The 19208-nt window shown below is 37.9% G+C and overlaps 1 protein-coding gene across 1 annotated transcript in view; it reads left to right on the forward strand.

The window, feature by feature from the left end:
- Positions 1–19208, forward strand: part of RASA3 (RAS p21 protein activator 3) — a 128713-nt gene that overhangs the window by 22902 nt on the left and 86603 nt on the right. The window contains exon 2 of the mRNA XM_050332966.1: positions 14402–14519. Within this exon, the coding sequence (XP_050188923.1) occupies positions 14402–14519 (118 nt within the window). The remainder of the gene's footprint in view (positions 1–14401; positions 14520–19208) is intronic.

The following is a 19208-nucleotide window of genomic DNA, read 5'->3' on the forward strand; positions in this document are numbered from 1 at the left end:
GTTTTCACATGTACTGATGATTTTCAGCATTCATGTTCAAAAATGGTTCATCTTATGGGAAGACAATGTCTTAGGATATGACAGTGCTGGAGTGGGTTGAGGTGAACTTTGCCTCAGTGGGAACTGTTGTTGGGCTTCTGTCAGTTTACTCTGCAGTTTTTTTGTGTGTATGTACCTTCTTACCACTTGGAAGTTCCTCTGCACTTTTATTTTGGTACAATATCCCTCAGTCAACTTCCCATGAAGACTGTCATTCCTATCAAAGTAATTTCATTTTTTTGCCAAAGTTGCTTTGCAACTGTTATAGTACCTTTTTCATGCCTAAATTGGTCTTCTTTCCACAATAAAGCCTTTGGGAGCCATTTTTTCTTTCTGTGCATGTATGTGACAGCATTGCTGGAAGCATACACTGCTAACAATATTTCCTGTCATGGTTACTGGAGGCTGTTTGTCTTACCTGTATGTTAAAAGGACCAGATACTTTGTCTTCTCCTGCTTTGTGTTTGATTTCCCCCACTTGTGCTGTTATATCAGCAGGCAAGAGGCTTTCCAGACCTAGACGATGTTCATCTTGACATTCTGCACAGGAGAGTCCTTTGGTGTAAGGCATTTGGGTCAGGCTCTGTAGGCTTTGCTGGCCCTCAGATGCAGCTTCTGCAACATCTCATGAGGTTGCACTAGCAAATACTGTAATGCAGTGCTTCAATGTGGTCTTTCATCTGAGGAATCTAAAGTTGCATTTTGAATATGAAGTGCTAGAGAGGGATGTAGTTCAACTACGGAAGTTAGCTGTCTGGCTTACTGTGGACAATCACAGATGGAGTCTGCAGCAGAACTGGGATGGAATCCAGATCTTCAACCAAAAGCGCCAGCTTCTTGCATGGGGATGGAAACTTCTTGCACAGAATAGATCTGCTGTTTGTTATTGCTTTGTAAAAATAAATGGACTGTTTTTGAAACTACGTGAAATGAGTAAGGGGTTAACTGAAGCTGGATGGCTTTCCATTCTTGGATGATCTCTGCAAAGAAGCATTGATCTGTTTTGGTAGCCAAATGTCTGGTGTATTCATCCCCATCCCCCACCATTAAAAGTAATGACTACAGCTTGCATGTGGATTTGTGTGCATCTTCTGCATGTAACTTGTGTTCTACCCTAAAAGGTAAAAGTAGGCATATTTTTATCCAATAGTCCTTGGATAGGCATGTCTATTTATGCTTTAACTTCTGCAGCTGGTTATTGTAAATGTCTATGAAGAACTTCCTTACTGTCTGTGGAAGTGTGTGATAAAATCCAGAAATCAACTTCATTTTACACATGATTATCAGAAGCCTTCCCTGACTCCAGTCTGTTGTTCTTTTGTAAGCCATGAATTTGCACAAGGGTTTGAGGAGATTATTTTGAGACAAGTGGATATTGCATGCATATAGCTTGGCCTATAGATACCTATTGAGACTGGCTGCATATGATAGCATAGCTTCATGTGACCCTTGGAATAAAAATGAAAGAATTTATTACTTTTTATTTTTTTTTGTTTGTGATAAAACTAGTACGTGCTGTATCTGTAAGAAAAACATGATTTTATCACTTCTGTTGGGCTCTGAAAAAAAAAGAACTCCAAGTTGGTATGTGGGGGTAAATTATCACTGCCTGCTTGATGTGTTTTGTAAACTACTGATGACAGAGTTAACCAAGGTTTTGTGTGTTTTGGGCTTTTGATGACTAAATAATTGCAGCACATAACTGTGGACTCGAAACTGTGAGTTTAAGTTTACCTGAGTGTGTTGTCCTTATTGGGCTGAGGAATAAGCTTAGTTGCAGTCCTTTTGCTACCTGTGTGTCAAGAAAGCAAGCCACTGTCACTAACTGTGTTGGCTCAAAGACTATGAAGCTGGATGTTGGTTTGCTTTGGCAAAGTTTTCAGAATTAGACTTTTATATTAAGATTAACTTCATATATCAGTATACCTTTTGTATTGTGTTAAGTTTAGGAATGCTGTGCCTTTATACCTCCATCCTGTCAAATATCCTCCAGCTGCCCTTCCCTTTTTTAAAGCTTAATCCTCCCTTATAATGTATGAATGTTTGTGTAGGCTTCAGCATTTTAAGAAAGAGAATGTCTTCTTTGTTGGTAAAGCTCTTACTACTGCTGGACTTCTGCTACTGAAGCGAAGTCAGAGCAGGTTTGTGCTGTGGTAGACAGAACTGTTGAACTGAAGACACATAAACATAAAACTTCTCAAATGTATTTCAGAACAGTTGCCAGATCTCCCTCTTGTTCATGTTTTTTAATTCCCTCATTTCTGCATAGATAAATTAATTCTGCTTTGTCACTAGTAGTAAGTATGCAAAATATTTAACACTTCCCAAATACTTGACATGCAGTGTGATTTACCCCTTTTTCTGCAGCTGATATGACTAACTTGTAAATTGAAACCAGAAGACTGAAAGAAAAATATCAATTGAGTTTCAATGTATTAACACTTTGTATAATTTAGGAAAGTAGGTCACTTTCCATTTTTAATACCTTTTAATACCCACTTCATACTTTGCATAAAAACCCAACAGGATTGCAGACATTTCATGGAAAGGTAGACATTGCCCTGTAAATTCAGATTTTAATCATATGAACTTTTATGCAAATTGCAAGGGAATATTGTAGTTTTGGCTTAGATGTTTCTTCAAAATCTTAGCTCCTTATAGCAAGTGCTATATTTTTGGTGTACCCAGCTACACTCACTTCTGAACTCTGTGATTTTGATCACTGCTTGAAAATTAGTGACTAGACTCAGCTTCTTCCTTGTTTTTCTGCAACATTATGCCTGTCTTATCTATACTCTGTGCTGAGGAGTGAAGAAGTAAATGTTTTCTCTTCCCGTAGTTACTGAAGTTGGATAATCTAGCATTTGGTTCTCATCACATTGCCTGCGCAGTGAGTCATGCTTTCTTCATTAGGTTTGTTCCTCAGGCCAGGATTCATGTGATGTTCCCCTTCTCTGGGCGATCAGATTAGTCACTGTTTGAAACCTTGTTTAAAGAATAAATTGGACCGCAGGTTGCCTTGCATACCCCATTACATGCTTGCCTGCTGCTTTCTGTTTGGCTTCAGCAGCATCATTATATTGAAGAATGTTTTACAGTCACAGTAGCTGACACATTATTGGAGTCCTACTGAAATTAGCATATTAAATTCGGGACTCATAGTACTAGCAAAGACTTGTCTTTAAGATAGGTGAATTTTTAAGTAATTCAGTTTGCTGAAATACATCTTGCTTAAACTTGGGCTTCTTTCATTATGCTCTTAAGAACTACGTTGAGGATGTGGTAGTAGCTTAAACTTTGTGAAGCATATAGATTTATAAAAGCAGTGGTAACAACAAAAATTGTTAACACGGATGTCCTCTTATCACGATACTTGAATCAGACTTAAGGTGTTCAGGGCAGAAACTCTCCCTGCTGAATTATCTGTATCTGGAAGTGAGGATTTTAAGCATGATGGTTCAGGTTCATTGTGGGAAGTAGTGGTTTGAAAGACAAACTATGCAGAAAATGTGAGATGGCCAGATCAGAAGTAGGGAGAGAGAGGGAAAAATCTATACTGAATGGTTGTGAACACTTGACCTGGACACTGATGTTAGCTGGCTTAGCTCCCTATCTAGTCAATGGACAGCTAGAGGAACTTGTTCAAATTATGATTCAGAAAACTTGTTATGTTCATGCCCTGAATCCTCTTATGCAGGAGTCTGTGTGACCAGTAGATGCTAATACAGGCATCTAAATTGTGCAAAATGTTGCATCTTATGAATATCCCCAGGACCATCGTCTGCTTTGTGCCTTGAGAGCAAGTTAAGGTTATGACACATTGAAGGGTTGGAAGTTGCTGAAATAAATGGTTGTAAAAACTGTCATAGTTTATAGATGAAAACCTGAGTAGAAGGAAAGATGAATTAATGTTCCACATTAAACTTTCATTTTGGCTCCTTTGAACGGCTTTATTTTTCACCTTGTAAGTTGTTAGCAGTGTTTTGACAGGAAAATGCTCATGGAGTAGGTGGAGGTACAGACCACTGTGGTAGAAAAAGAGATTATCTATAAGAAATCCAAATAGTGAGGGTTTTTTTAATGAATCTTTTTGTGATTATCTTGTTCTCCCTCCAATTTTCAACTTAATCTTACAGATATCAGGCAATCACAGCCCTTATAAGTATTAGTTATAAGTATTAGTTAAGATTAGTTCAGTTAGTTTTCCTTTTATTCTGTGAGGTAGATGCATGTGATGACTAAACAGATATGCTAGAATTCCACTTAGGCTGATTTTTGTGGGTGTGGATGAGCAGCTCAGGGAATACCTAGCTTCCAAAAAAAAAAAAAAAAAGATTTGAAAAATGCTCAGCATTCAGGTGATTACCTACAAGCAAAATTTTTGAATCTTGCTCTTATTTCTATGAGATTATCCACTGAAATAAAACAGACCTGTGTTTCTTTGAAGTACATTTAATCCTGCTCCATTGACTTCCCCTGGAAGACAACGTGGCCCTGTATTTCAGCAGTTACTTTGGTGCAAAGATGAGTATGTTTGGTCTTGTATAGTGTGAGATGGGAACCTGACCCTGTGACTTCAGGTCAAACAGGAACAAGTGAATGCTTAGGTATTTGTGCATGTGACCTTCATTTTCTTGAAAGGTTCTTCCCCCAGCCACCACCCCTTGGGAGAGTGGAAACTTGAGTGGGGGGTTTCTTGTTTGTTTTTTTACAGTTTATTTTGCTTAATGCTGGTCAGTCAAGTCGCATATACTCCTTTAGATTTGTGGGTAGAACTTTACAGTTTGTATTTAAAAATAATCTGGTACACTGTCAACTTGCAACTCAAAAACTTTCCAGAGTTTGAGATAGTGGTAACTAGTTATCATTTCCTCCCTGTACCTAGGTCAGTTTGTCTTCTGTATTTTTAAGTGAAAATTTTACTTCAACAATGAGTCAGGAATCTTGTGCTGATGTGGTTTGTTTAGGATCTTGGATGACAATGGTCCAGCTCTGTCAATGTGTGGATATTCTGTAACTAGCTGCTTCTAGAAATTCTTGGGCCAAACAGTGTGGTGGCAGTAGTTAAGGCAGTCTGGGCTTCAGAGTAGGGACATGTTGCCCTCTTCCTTTCCATGAAGAAATCAGTAGATTTTTAGATTAGTTGCAGTGCATCCTTGCTCATTTGCAGTGTTAAGAGTTTAGTTGCACAGCACTGCAAGCTGGCAAGTGATTGCTGTGTTAGTCAAGCTCAAATACTTCTCAGCATCTTAAATGTCATAAGGAGAGATTTTATTGGTTTTGTTTTATTAATGGAACTGCAAGCTAGGAACAAGAAATTAGCATCGTTTATGTAAATTCTTGTGGATTGTTAGCATGTATCTGTGCAATACAGGCTATTCAACAGTGAAATAAATTTTTTTTTTAAAATTCACCACCATGGCAAAGTCACCTATAGATCTTACAAGGTACCAACCTTAGGAATGTATAAGTGGGATTTATTTTTGTTTCACTCTATTGGAAAAAGTGCTACGTAAATGAAAGTGCAGTAACTAAAGTAAAATGAATATTGTGGATGATTTTGATAATGTCCTAATCTGAGCCTTATGTCCAGTACAGAACCGAGTTTGCAACACAGCATTTGTCAGCCACCAAAGACAGCAGCTATAGAGTTATGAGTTCCCGTTTTCATTCAAAAACCACCTGTAAACACGTAGACTGAGAACTGGTTATGATCATACTTTTCTGAAAATAGAGGATTTCCTATTATATTGCTGGGAATATGATGCTCTTGGTGTATGAATATGTATACTAATGAAATACCAAGACTATGTCAAGTTTGAAGTATTTGTATTCTTGCCTGTTAGGAGGTTTAAGGAAAACTGCTAATGACTGCAAGTTTGGAGGAGGATGTTTCTGAGTTTAAATCTTTACTTGGGGGAAAAAAGAATTTGCTCTCTTTGTAGTAAACTACCTATTTTCACTGTTTTTGCAGGAAGGGTAAAATAAAGCAAATTGGGGAGATTTTGAAACCTTTTCTCTCCCTTATGATGATTAATTTTGTAATAGGAAGAGTGTTTTGAATGCAAAGGATAATACTCTTTACTCTGCTAATTCCTAAATCTTAATTGGTTTTCAAGATTGACTTGAACTTCTCAGAATCACTCAGTTTCTCTATAGCCAGGTTTTATTTTGGTTTACACTGTGTGGCCAAAGGACCAAACTGAACTTGACGTAAACTCTGCTTAGTGAAGATGTTTCTAAATAAGTAATTCAAAAGCAGGAGTGATTGTGAACAGCAGCATCATTGGAGGAGACAGTTATAGTTTCTTAACACTGCCCCTAAAGCTTCAGGTTTTCAGCAACTACTCCTTTTGTTACTAGTTTTTCATCTAAGCAAAATGCAACCTATGACAGATTTGTACTTCTGATGTTAATCTAAAAGTTTTTAGTGTCAGTTGTTTTGATAGAACTGATTACTGTCCTGGAAGAGATGGGGCATTCATTGCTTGTGTTTCTTTTTCACATAGCTCTAACTTTTTGATCTACAAGTTAAAAAAGTGGTGTGTACATAAAAACATAAATAAAAATTGTCCTTTTTTTTTTGGTCACATGGCTTTTGGTTTCATCTGTGAATAATATAAATGAAAGCAGGTAAAAATACTTCTTTCCACAGAAACTTCTTTTTGCTTATGCTGACGTTTTTGAGAATGTTACTTTCGTTCCTTAGCAATGACTAGGCTACTTACTAAGAGCAATCTTAAATTACCCTAAAGTACAAAGACTCTCAAAAGGGAGCATTGGAATTGTTGTTGTATTTTGTTGTTTGATGTTGTAAATAATTTGCTTGTATTTCCTGTCTCATACTGTTCTTCTAAAAATAGCTGAAATTGCTTGCAGTTTGCTCAGTGCAGCTCCATGATGGAATAGTCTTTTTTTTTTGTTACTTCCTTTCAGCTACTCTGCCCCTCCCGCAGCCTGAATCTCTCCCTCATGGCCTCCCAAACAGATGTTCAGTGACTTAGACTTTGCTGAGAGATGGTCTTTTATAACTTCAGGAAGCTGATTTAAAAAAAAAAACAACAAATCAGCAACCACCAAAGCAAACAACTCCCCCACTCAAACCCTCCACATCTGAACAAAACCTAAGAACCTATCAAGAATTGCACAAACCACAATCTAAATGAAGGTTAATTCAGAGGCACAGAACAACTTGTAGTGAGTCCTTGCAGTACTGAAACTCATAGGAAAAACTTTGGGTCTCTGTCAAATGCAGCTGAGAAGTTGCATGAGATCTGTCTTGATGCAAAGTACCCTCTTCAAAACACAAACTGAAATAAAAAATAATCTATATGGCACCAAGTTTTACATTGTATCAACACAGATAAAGAGACAATTTAGTTAATTCATCAGTTCTTCTGCAGAAATGCGAAAAGAAACTAAGAATGCTAACTCCAAAATGCCACAGGAAAACTGAATTCAAATGTAAACTCCTTGATAACAACTTTTTCCTGGCAGTATCCTACTTTAAAATAATCTCTTCCAAGTGTCCTTTTACACAGAATAGCTTCAGTCTTGTTAAAAAGCAGCTGGACTGTACATTTTTAAGTTGTGGGATTAAGTTACTATTCTAAGGGAATCTTTAGAGAAACCTGATGCTTGCTGTTGACCACAATATTGGCAAGTAGCACGCAACCAGTTTATTATGCTTCTCCTCTTGTATAAACTGAGATCTTAATTTTGCGAGCAGCTCTCATGGAACTTGCTTTATAGGCATCTTTCCTCTCAGCCCTGAGATTTGATTAACAGCCCTTGTGCTGAGAGCACTTAAGATCATGACAAGATCTTTTGAGCCTTCTGAGTGTTCGTTCTTCTTACAGGAAAAGTAGGACTGTCAGCCTGCAGCTTCTCATTGCTCTCCAATGAAATAACCTTCAGCTGCTTCTGCTGCACACAAAAATATAGAGCAAGATATTTGAACAGTTTATTGGACCTTCAAGGCTGCACAAGGAAGACTGGAATGTCTGGTCACACGCATATAGGAAAAAAGGGAATTTGGCTACTAGCCATTCTGAGTGATAGGTCTGAGTCTCTTCACTACCCAGGCTGCGGCCGATTAGGCTTTGATATTGTTACAGCTGACAGAAATGTCTGTTGTTTGCTTTGTCAGAACAGGTTCCAGGCCAGAGGAAGATCTCTCTTGTATGAAGGTTCCTAACTGGTATGGAATAAGTTTAATAACGGGAGGGGAAAATGGTGGTAGTATGGCACTGGGTGTGCTAGTGAGGTGGATTGTGTAGAAGGGATTTTAACAGGTGCCAAATGTTCCTATCACTAGGCTGTGAAGAGAGATATCAGCTGGTGCTGGTCTTCAGTTTCATGCCAAAAGATTTGGGGTTGTTGCTGCTTCCACGAAACCAAGAGGTTTTCCACGTGATTCTTTCATCTAAAAAGTTGTAATTAACATAGTGTGCTTCATCTCCTTCAATGGTTAGTCACTGAAGCAACACTAGCTATGGTACCAGGTTGCTCAAGGGTTGTTGCTAATGTCCAGGTCATCAGTATTGTTTTGTTGATGTAATGCTTTTCCTGAGTCTTCTAACGTGATGACCATTTCACGTGGTAAGAGCCTGGCAGGCAAGGGCTTTTAGATTAAGAACAGGTCATCTAAAAATCTCATTTTCCAGATCATCAAAATCAGTTCACAGATGGCTATTGTTGACCTGGTTTAGAAATCTAATGCAATCTGTCTCTCCATGACAGCAAAGTTGTGTGTATGTGTGTGTACATGAATGCCTATGGTTAAAGCCAAGAGAGATTGTTAGGAAAATAGTGTTTCTAGCCACATCTGTTTTAAAAGAAATATGATTTTTTTAATATATCAATTTTATTAGATATTTATGGATTTCTTGTGTTTTTCTTATTTACAGACTGTATGAACTATATACAGACCTGGAGGGAAGGGAAAGTTTTTGACACTTGGTGTATATTACCTAGAAAGTATTTATTATTTTTAGTTTACTACAAAAGTGCAAAAGAACACTAAGCTACTTACATAACTCTATAGCTGCGTGCTGGGTACACCGATTCTTGGAACTTCCACTTTTATAATTTATTTTTATTGCTATTTCTTGTTTGAAAAGGCAAAAATGAATGGAAACTTTCCTTTCTGAGAGGTACACAGAGTATATCTACATATAGGAATTATATACAAATGTAACCTTATATTCTACTTTCAAACATTACATTAATTTCATATAATTATCGTGTTGGCTGTTCAGTAACAAAATTGGTTTCTGATGTGAATGGCATTTCTTTTTAACTGTGACCATTTTAATATTAAAGGCAATTATTTTCTCAATATATACCTCCTGAGGTATTGCAGTCATATCCCTCCCCTTATCCCCACCTCACCTACAAAAAAGATGATCTTCCATTTGCAAGAAAATGAACCACTTTGTCAACATTCCACATTGTTGCAACTGTTTACGTTCCATTTTAAATTCATGCATAGGCACAGAATTCTAGGTATTTCTGCATTTTTTAATTGACACCGAGTGATATGTGTCTGTTTTAAGTAAAATTAAATATTAATTAGAAACTTGCTGGTACCTTTATATTTTACATATAGTCTCAATTTTATGCTTGAGGAAGTTTTCAAGCATAAATTGTGATAGAGAATCAGAGCTGTGTGTGTACACACATTTTCCTTTTTCTGTTTTTGCTTGGTCTGTGAATGTTGAAGCAATAATTCTTTTCAGAAGACAGAGAACTTGAAAGGAGTGCTTGAGATAATTTTTCCAGATTTTTAGCATCTCTATTGAGATAGAGAACTTAAAGGAGAACAGGAGAAGCTCTTCATTCTTGACAAATGTCGCTGTTCTGGTTTTGTTCTTGACATGCTTCTCTACAAGCTTCTTTGGAGAGCATTTTCCTGAATAGGGCAGAAACAGAGCGGATTGTTGTTGGTTTGGGTACACAGCCCTCTTTTCAGATTTTCGGTATTTTGTTTCCGTACTCAAATCTCTCAGTATGCTCCCTGAAGACAAATGCTGTGGCGTTGAAAGCTCAGCTGCTTTTATTGGATTTACTTTTTTAGAGGTAGGTCTTTGTTTGATTTTTTGTTTTCTGAAATAGTTTGGGAAAAGGTTCTCTCATGGCATCTTGATAAAATCAAATATGTTGCTGCTGGGAAACAGGAAGCTAAATTGGTTGATGCACTACAAAGTCTTTGTTAATGCATTCAGATTGGTAGATGTCTGCTGGTGACCCAATACTTTCAACACAAGAGCAGGAAATTTTGTCCAAAAGGTAGAAATAACACCTCTCATGCATTCTCTGCTTTTCAGAAAGTTACATTTGGGGAAATATGTCAAAAGCAAAGCTGGCAAAATAGCAAGTATCTAAATTCAATTAAAAATGCTAGAAGCTTCAAAAAATTTTTAGCGGCAAAACCTTAAGGAAATGTATGTATATTGGCTTATTCCTAAAAGCATCTTCAAGTTTTTTTCCTTTCTTACCAGTTATGCTCCCAAGCATCTAAGCAGTGCCCTTCTCTGCCAAATATGCAGGAGAGCCCTTTTTTCTTGCTTCCCTTTTATTACCACTGTTTTATCAGTGCAGGAATATGCAACATTGGAAAGAATGAGGAAGATGAATATGATTTTGAGTTTTTCCTTCCTCTTTTTCTAGCTTGTTGCATTCTCTGTGCTTAGCTCAAGCTAAGCTATCTGTGCTGCCATGGTAGTCTATTTTTGAGCTGTAGTAACCCAGTATTTATGGGGAGAAGATAGCAAGCCAGTGACGTATTCAGAATTGTATAGTCTATTTTTTAAGACTTGTCCAAAATACCTAATGTTAACTTTTCCATAGCTGAAATCAGCTTTGCTAGATTTAAGTACTTAGTGCTAAACTGAGTTCGTCACACAGTTAAATTAGGACTCATGTATATTAGAAGTGCAGGGATAGAGAGAAAAGCTATTACCAACATGAACAGATTATTCTGCTACTGTGTCTCCAAATGAAGCCTTGTGCTCTAAAACAAAGTGCTTGTGTATTCTAAATTGTCAGAGTCTTAGACATCCTAAGAATGTTTAACGTTTCTTCTAGTGGAAGTGGAAAACTGAAGGTTTTAAAAGTGAGTGTATTGACCTTTCATCTGCAACCCCTTTTTAAGTTCTCTAGCATACAGGTACTTCACAAATATGGAGAGTGGGGGGGAAAAAAGCGGACTTGGCTTTTGAAAATACAATTGATGAAGATGCCTCTTATGCACAGATAGGTTAAGTGATTGAATTCTTGCTCAAAATAACTGAGCGCATCAGCTTTAGTTGTTGAGAAAATGGAAATAGTGCATGACTGTATCATATATTCTGGGCTTTCTTTTTTTTCACTTCAGTAGTAGCAGAACCAGAAAAATACAGATCAAGTTCAACTTCATTGTAGATGGCAAAACAGTGCCACAGAGGGAACTTTTTTGTCTTGGGGGAATCTAAAGAGCAACTGAAGCTCAAACAGAGCGTGTTTGTTGACATAAAATGTCTGGCTGGAGAGCTGAGTCTGTAGCTATGCTTAAAAGCTTGACAAATTTTTCTTTCTCAACTGTTCAGTGCTGGAGGAATCTAAACAGCCATTGGCTGCTGCCAGTGTCAGGAAGAAACAGTATTTTTTTTTTTTTTGTGTAAGCTCCTACTCAAGTCAGTAACGCGATTAATATATCGCGTTGGTCAATTAATCCCTTGTTCTAGTCTCGGTGGCTTTTCAGGGTCTTTTTCTAGTTTGAAGAAAGAAATTACTGTAAAATGTCTTTCCCCTCTATCTTGCTTCTGTGCCTCACTTTGTAACATTGTGATGGTGGTGAACTTTAATTTGCTGTACAGACTGTGCAGTCAGTCTTTTTCTGGTGGTGCTAAATGGTGTCTTCCTTCACATTGCCTTTAGGTTTCAATATTATGGGCTTTTCTATGCTAAACCTTTAACAAAGAGGAAAATTGGGTTTTCAAAATACAGTTCTTACAGAATGCTCTGACATAACCTTTTAGCACTTAAATGAATATTATGCACATCAAAAAAATGGAAATCAAGATAACAAAATCTGGATTTGTTTTCATGTGTATGCATTCATCTTGAAGTAGGAAGTGGAAAAGTGCAGAAAAAAGGAAGACGTTATTTTTTTGGTGTAACTTTGAGCTTGAAAAGTTTTGTCCTTTTCTCTTGGAAGAACTGTGAGAATAGTGTGCCAGCCTCAGAGGAAGACTTCCTTATTGTTCTGCTATTGAAATGCTTCCTGTTGACACCTGTTGGGAAACTTTACCCAGTTATCCAGAAAAGAGAGTGGTTTCCTGTGACTTCAGTGTGAGAAAAACTTTAGAGAAATTTGATTGCTTGGGGAGAGCAGACAAACCTTGAGACCTCAGCCTATGTGAGAGTAGTGCATTTAATTTGTAACTTGCCTGAACTGAGACTAAGAAGAGTAAAACTTTAAGGTTTACTATGGCAGGATGGACTTGAGTGCAGACTGAGCAAGCCATCAGTAATCCTCAGTATATTTTTGTCTAGAGCTGTTGCAGTTAAACTGTTGCTAACGCTTCAGCTTAGTTGGAAGCCACATTGGGAATGCCAACAGATGTTCCAGTCACACCTTTGAATTACAGTGGAGACAGCTTTTTTTAATGCAATGTCTCACAACTCTGAAGGAAGTGGGAAGAATGCTATCAATTTGTATCAGCTGAGCTGAGAGAAGAAAATTATTTAGAAGAACTCCGAAGTGAGGCGTTCCTGTCTGAAGCAATAGTTCAAGTCCTTTTCCAGGGCCTCTTTCTATATGCTCCATGGTTAGCTTTAGATGTGTGCGTGTACGGTCACCCATACACAAGGCATTTGTGAGAAGTGTGGATGTGTGATGCTTCCAAGGGCATGACATGAGTTGGTTAGCAAAAGTGTGTGAACAGAATGCTAGAAAGAGATCACAGGCAGGAAGATATGGAGTCCTGTGTCACTTTGTGCTTTTCCTTTAAAGGCTGAGGATGCAGGTTGGCTGAGTCTTTGCTTGCTGTAGATCTTCAGTATTTGCATGCATCAGATTGCTGTTAAACAAATCTGCAGAAAGAAAGAGCTGTGTCTTTACTAAAGACAGGGTTGAAAAAAGCAAGGTAATTCTCTTAATAGTATAAAGATATTTGGGAGCTGGAGACTGGGTAGGCATGTGTCTAGTAAAGTGCACTTAAGCAGAGCTGCAGACATCCAGTAAAAAGTTACATTTGTTACCCTCATTTAGAGTTTCCTTCTGTACTGGCAAAGAAGCCTGTGTTCCCTTCGTCTGTGCATTTTTAGGTTTAGTTTTATTCCTTGTATTTTTACCAGGAGAGAATGATCTGGTTCCCAAAGTATGTGCTAATAATCTCCGGGTACTGCAAGAGTGACGGTAAAATAAGACCACATGCATTCTAGACTTACATTTAGTTCTGAGTTTTGTCTGTAGAATTAAATCACTCGTGCACATAGTGATAAGGTCCTTTAGCAAAACTATGAGGGGCATTACCCAGTTTCCTATCTTAAGAGTTTTGATTTTATCAGTCAGCCAAAGAAATTTTGTGCTCAGCTTTCATTATTAATGAATATGTAGAGGGGAAAAACAGTGGTTTTATTCTTGTTTCATACTCTTGTTTTTTTGTATTCTCTTGGTTACCCTTAGTTCCTCAATCCTGTGTCTTTTGTTGTTGTTAAATACAGGATACATACTTAGTTCCTGATGCAGTTCTGAAATAAATGTTTATTATGAAGAATATTCATGACTTACATGGTACCTTTGTGCAAGGATCTTAGGCAGCTTCACAAGTGCTAGTTATCCCATCAGAGTGCTTTGAAGTCCAGCTTGTGATCTAAGGCTGTTGGCTGTAACTAAAGTGACTGTTCTCCATCTCCCCATCTGTGGAGAGTGGTGGAGCTGGGGGTCACTCCTCGTTTGCTGTGTTCTGGTCGTGTCATTAGGATAAAATCAGTGGGCTGTATAGAAAAGCTTAATTACCATGTTCTGTGGTGTTCCTGGTGCCTTATGGCAACACTGATCAAAACCTGGACACAAGCACGGAAGGAGAAAGGAAGAAGTATGTATCCAAATGCATATGAATAAATTGGATGCAACAGATGGTTGAGTTGTTGCTGGCTACTGCTGATCTCTAAATGCAGTGACTGTCAGGAGCTGCTGCCTTGGAAACAGAGTACTGCTACAAAGTTTAATAGGGACTTCACATCTGAGAAGGAAAATACAACATAATACTTCCTTTTAGCCATGTTGCTGACACTCTGTTAGTTGACAGATGACTAATGTATGGATAACTTTTCAGTATGTAATCTTTCTGGCTTTTTTCTTTCTTGTCTTTAGGTGAAGCTAAAAATCTTCCCACGTATCCGGGGCCAAACAAGATGCGGGATTGCTACTGTACTGTAAACCTGGACCAGGAGGAGGTTTTCAGGACCAAAATAGTGGAGAAGTCATTATGGTAACAAATACATGTATCAATGTTCTGTTAACTCTTCTTATTCTGTACTTACTATGTTTGTATAATGTTCCAAAGATACTTTCTTGAGGGGAGGAGAGAGGGTGAATATGATTATTTTTCCACTTTTAAGAACACTTGTGGTAGAACTAGTAATGTCATGATTCCTGTCTGTATTGAAGGGAAACTGTCTTCACCAAGGCAACCCAGATTAATTCTTTTCCAAACAATGTACAACCAGTGCTGCTTTCTTTCTGCAGTATTTGTTTTGAACTTCCCTAAGCTTCTAAAATTTCAACTTAGAAGGAGCATTGAATTCTATTTTGCATCTGTCTATGCTTAGAATTTTGCATTGTTCTGTCTATCCTAATGGGGGAGTTAGGGATTTTTATTTTTTTCCTGTCCTGAGCCTGCAACTGAAAGGAGAGGTTTTGAATGTAAGATGCCTGTCTTATTATCTTGGACCTTTCCTGTGAGATTACAGAAGTCAAATGTTGAATAAAACAGAATGAGAAGCATGTAGTAAAAGTTAAAACATACTTTCCTGGAAATCCCTGTACATTAAAAAAAAAAAAAGGTAAAACAATATTTAAAATTAATATTTAAGGATATACTTTTTAATAGATATTTAAAAATATATGTATTCTGCTAAGCAAGGGGTTTTTTTGAGTGGAGGGGAAAGTAACAGCAAGGAACAATCAAGTTTATAACTTTTCTCTTAAGAGATAACTCACTCTTTTTCCAATTTGAGTAATAAGTTAGGAATTTGCTATTTGTCTTGTTATTCCAAATAATTTACTTCAGGAAGTAGCTCTAGACCTCACTGCCAAGCCCTCAGAAGTACCTGACACATTCAAGAATGTGAGTGGGCTTTATTTTCCTAAGTCTCCTTAATTGTTCTTTCACATAAATGTTTGTCTTTATCCCTCATCTTATGTTCTGATATGGTGCGCTGGGGTCTGTAAGGAAGATTTTTGTTTCTTGAGGAATTTAAATTGGCTAAACATAGTGTTTTGGACTGATGATGCCAACATTTTCCTGTTTGTAGGATAATGTATTACCAAAAAGCAAAAACTGGTCTTTATGCCTTCTTCCTCACCCCATAGCTGGTATGTAGTATCCCTAAATCTATCGCCCTTGAACCAATCGTTTCTCTAAAGGTGATTTTGTAACTCATAAGTTCATTCTTGTGTGGCTTTTTTCTGGATCATCATTCATGAGGAAATGGAGGGTGGGAAGTGAGGATGTGTGAGAATAGTTGATTTCATTTCCTTGCACTAATCCAAGCATTTTTCTGTTGAAAAAATAAACTCTTGGTAGGAGAAATAAGCAACAAGTGTCATTCCTTCAGTGGGAAAAATTCCATCTGTTTTTAGATATCATTATAAAGCTGGAGAGGTACACTGAGGCAGTGCAGAACTGGAAGATTTCTGGTTTCCTGGGGAACTAAGTTCTTTTTGTTAATTGAGGTGAATTCAGAGGAGAGTGGCACGATCATCAGAGGCCTGGAAAACATCACTGATGAGGAAAAGTTAAAAGACTGAAATTGTTTAGCCTGGAGAAGAGGGATGAGAGTGGACACAAGTATGTAAATAAAAAAATTAAACAAAAAACCCCAAACAAACGACCCCCCCACCAAAAAAAAGGGGGGAGGGAACTGATCTGTCTGTCCAGTATGGATATTACAAGTAATAATGAACTCAAATTTCAGTGGGGAAGTAAGTTGAGGTTAAGGCTTATTGTGAAGAAAAATCTTTGCTGTTAAAGATCCTGAAGTGCTGGAGTAGGTTGCCTTGGGTTTTCTGTATTTATTGGTGATGGCTTTTAATAGATTCTATATAATCAGTTCCAACTACATAATGAGGATCTTCCAGCTTTGAAACAGTGGTGAACCAAATGACCTCTCAAAATCCCATTATGGACCTATTTTCTTTGATCTAAGGGTTGAATAAACATCATCTCCTTGGTCACTCTTTCTTCTCCTGCTGAATTCAGTCTTCAATGGGAGTCTGCTTTCCCCCTATTAAAACTTTTGTTTTCAAATACTATTTTTGGGAAACTTACTTCTTCACAGTCTCTGAATATCCACTTGCAGATACTGATATAAACTCAATTTTGCATTCAGCCATATAAGTGTTTCTCTGTCTGTTTTTCTGTTGCATAAAAGAAAAGCAGAGAAAAATCCCAAATGTGCCTGGGGTGTCTTCCTGGTATGTGGATAGGAATTGCTCTTACCTAGTGAGGCACACTCAAACAGCTACTTTTTCTTTCATGACTGTGCTTATATTTATGAAAATAAGTGCATACATAGACTTCCAGAAGATGTTTTTCTGATGATTTCAGACCCTATTGCAGTCGCCTATTGTTTTTTGTGGGATTCTGAGATTAGCACATAGCTGAGGAGCCGGGAACGCTGTTACATTCTTTAATGCTTGTTTGCAAATAAATTCAACCCACTGAGTGAATTACTCGGCAGGTGAGGCTTATGTGCCCTAAGGCCAGTGTAATTAATATGCAGCAGAGAAATACCTGTTCTCATGGTGCTTCTTTGCCAGGCACTTACCAATCTAATAGTGGATCATGTGCTGGGTCCCTTTTTCTGGGATATCACTGCTGTGATAAGAGCTTCACATCCCTGTTCCCAATGCTTGACTAAAATAATTGAATCCTTCCTGAACATCCTTGTGGCTGGCATGGAAGTGGAGGATACAGATTGACACAGTTCTTCCTTACAGTTTGAAGGAGAGAACAACTGGCTCTAATCTGTTGTTCCTGCCTGTTTTCTACTTCCTATCACTTTGTGGCTGCCACAGGGCTGGCTTGCTATAAAGTTTTAAGAATTGCTTGTATTTTTACTCATTCTGATAACTTCCCCGTCTTCCAATAAGCTCAAAAAATTATTTTTATGTAGTCTATGGAGAATAAGTTGCTTTGTGTGAAAATCTGAATTACAAGGTGTTTCATATGCCACCCTAGCACTATTGATTCTGGAACAATGTCTTCTCATTCAGATTTGTCCTGAAGAAGCCTGTCTTCTTCAGCATTTCTGCATAAAATAATTTTTTCATCTGCATGAAAAGGCTTGTAATTAAAGTCACACTGAAACACTGTCTTGTGCATTAGGGATTTCAAGGAGTGCTAGCCTTTTGGTTTTTTTTTTTTTTTCCCTTCCTTTTGTTTTTACTCAGTTGAGCTTCATTAGTCTTCTATTAAGCATTCCAGAAATGTATATTTTTCCATGAAGACCTTCTCCTGGTGTAAAGCTTAAGCAGAACTGGCAAATGGGGAAAAAAGAAGCAGTTATCTCTTCTTCTCAGAGGGACTTGGATGAATGTCCAATTCTGGCTTGCTTGGAATATCTGTGACTGAGCCTTCAGACTCTGATTCATCATCTCCTGTGTTTTTACTGGGACAGTGTAAGAAGTTGCCTCCCTGAGCTCTATCCTAATCTTCTGCACCAGATTTTCTTCTTTTATTAGACTGTGGCAGAGACATGAGAAGACAGTTGAGAGCAGTAACCTTTTAAATCAGCAATGCATGAATCATTCAGAACTCAAAAGAACAGAACCAGCACATCCTGTTGTCCAGTGAAGTGCCTTTACGGGTGTTCTGAAGAGAATCTCTGTAAGCCTGATGCCCTTTATTTAAGTTTGCCTCTCAATAACTTAGAGCAGCCAGCATGGTGAATCTTACCTCCTTTATTCAGTAGTCAGGTGGGACTCATAAATTACAATATGGAACTTAAGTCACTCCTGTCATCCAGCCTCTGTTAGCTGCTGTTGAATGGGATGGTAGCACTGCTGCCTTGTGCTGGAGGATTTTGAGGGCTGCCATGATAACTTGGTATTGTTTGACTGAAATAAGTCAGTCAGTTACCACATGGGCAGGCCTTTCTATGAAACCACAGAGCAATATGAAAGTACTGCTTATATGGGGCAGTTCAGAGTCATCCCTCTTCTCTGGTGATCTTTGGACAAGCATAGTGAACGTGTGGGATGGTCAGAGCAAGCAATCCACGTTCTTAAGAAGAGAATCTTGAAATCTTCAAGCAGCACTGTTTTCATAAACTCCTTGGCACAAGCTTTCATTAAATTCTAAAAAGGTCACATGCAAGTCATAAGATATGAGGGAGAGGTCAGTTAGAGCCAGGGTTCAATATGCTTCTCTGTTTTTTATTTGTCATTCAATATTTGTATTGCCATCATCCACGAAGGGACTGAGTAGAGTTGGATCCAGTCCATATAACCTAGCAAAGATGTACGTGAAGAGACTCTTGTATTTTATGTTCTAAGGAACACGTGGTAATCACTGTCTTTGTTTTAATGCACAGATCTGCAACTTTTCCTTAGCTGCAAGTAGACAGCCTAACAGTAATTTTGCCTAATAATTTCCTTTGCTGAATCTATTACTTATCTGCCCCCATTAGTAGCTTCCCTTACTTCAGGCTTCACCATCCAGGAGTGTTTCCTAGCTACAGATCATTCCCGAGGCTGAACTTTCGTGGCCTGTTGGTGTCAAGACTGACTTTGCCTTTGCTGTTTGCATCAAATGTGTCCATTCACTTAAAGGGCAGTGTCAGCTGCAACAGGAAATCAAGGCAGCTTCTCAAATCATAGGTGAAGAATGGAAGGAATGTGACATCTCTAAATTTGTTTCAAGGATATGAATAAAGGCAAAAACTGTCGTATGCTA

This window comes from Myiozetetes cayanensis, unplaced genomic scaffold (assembly GCF_022539395.1).
Source record: "Myiozetetes cayanensis isolate MyiCay16 unplaced genomic scaffold, myiCay2020 scf5-8, whole genome shotgun sequence".
Taxonomy (NCBI): Eukaryota; Metazoa; Chordata; class Aves; order Passeriformes; family Tyrannidae; genus Myiozetetes; species Myiozetetes cayanensis.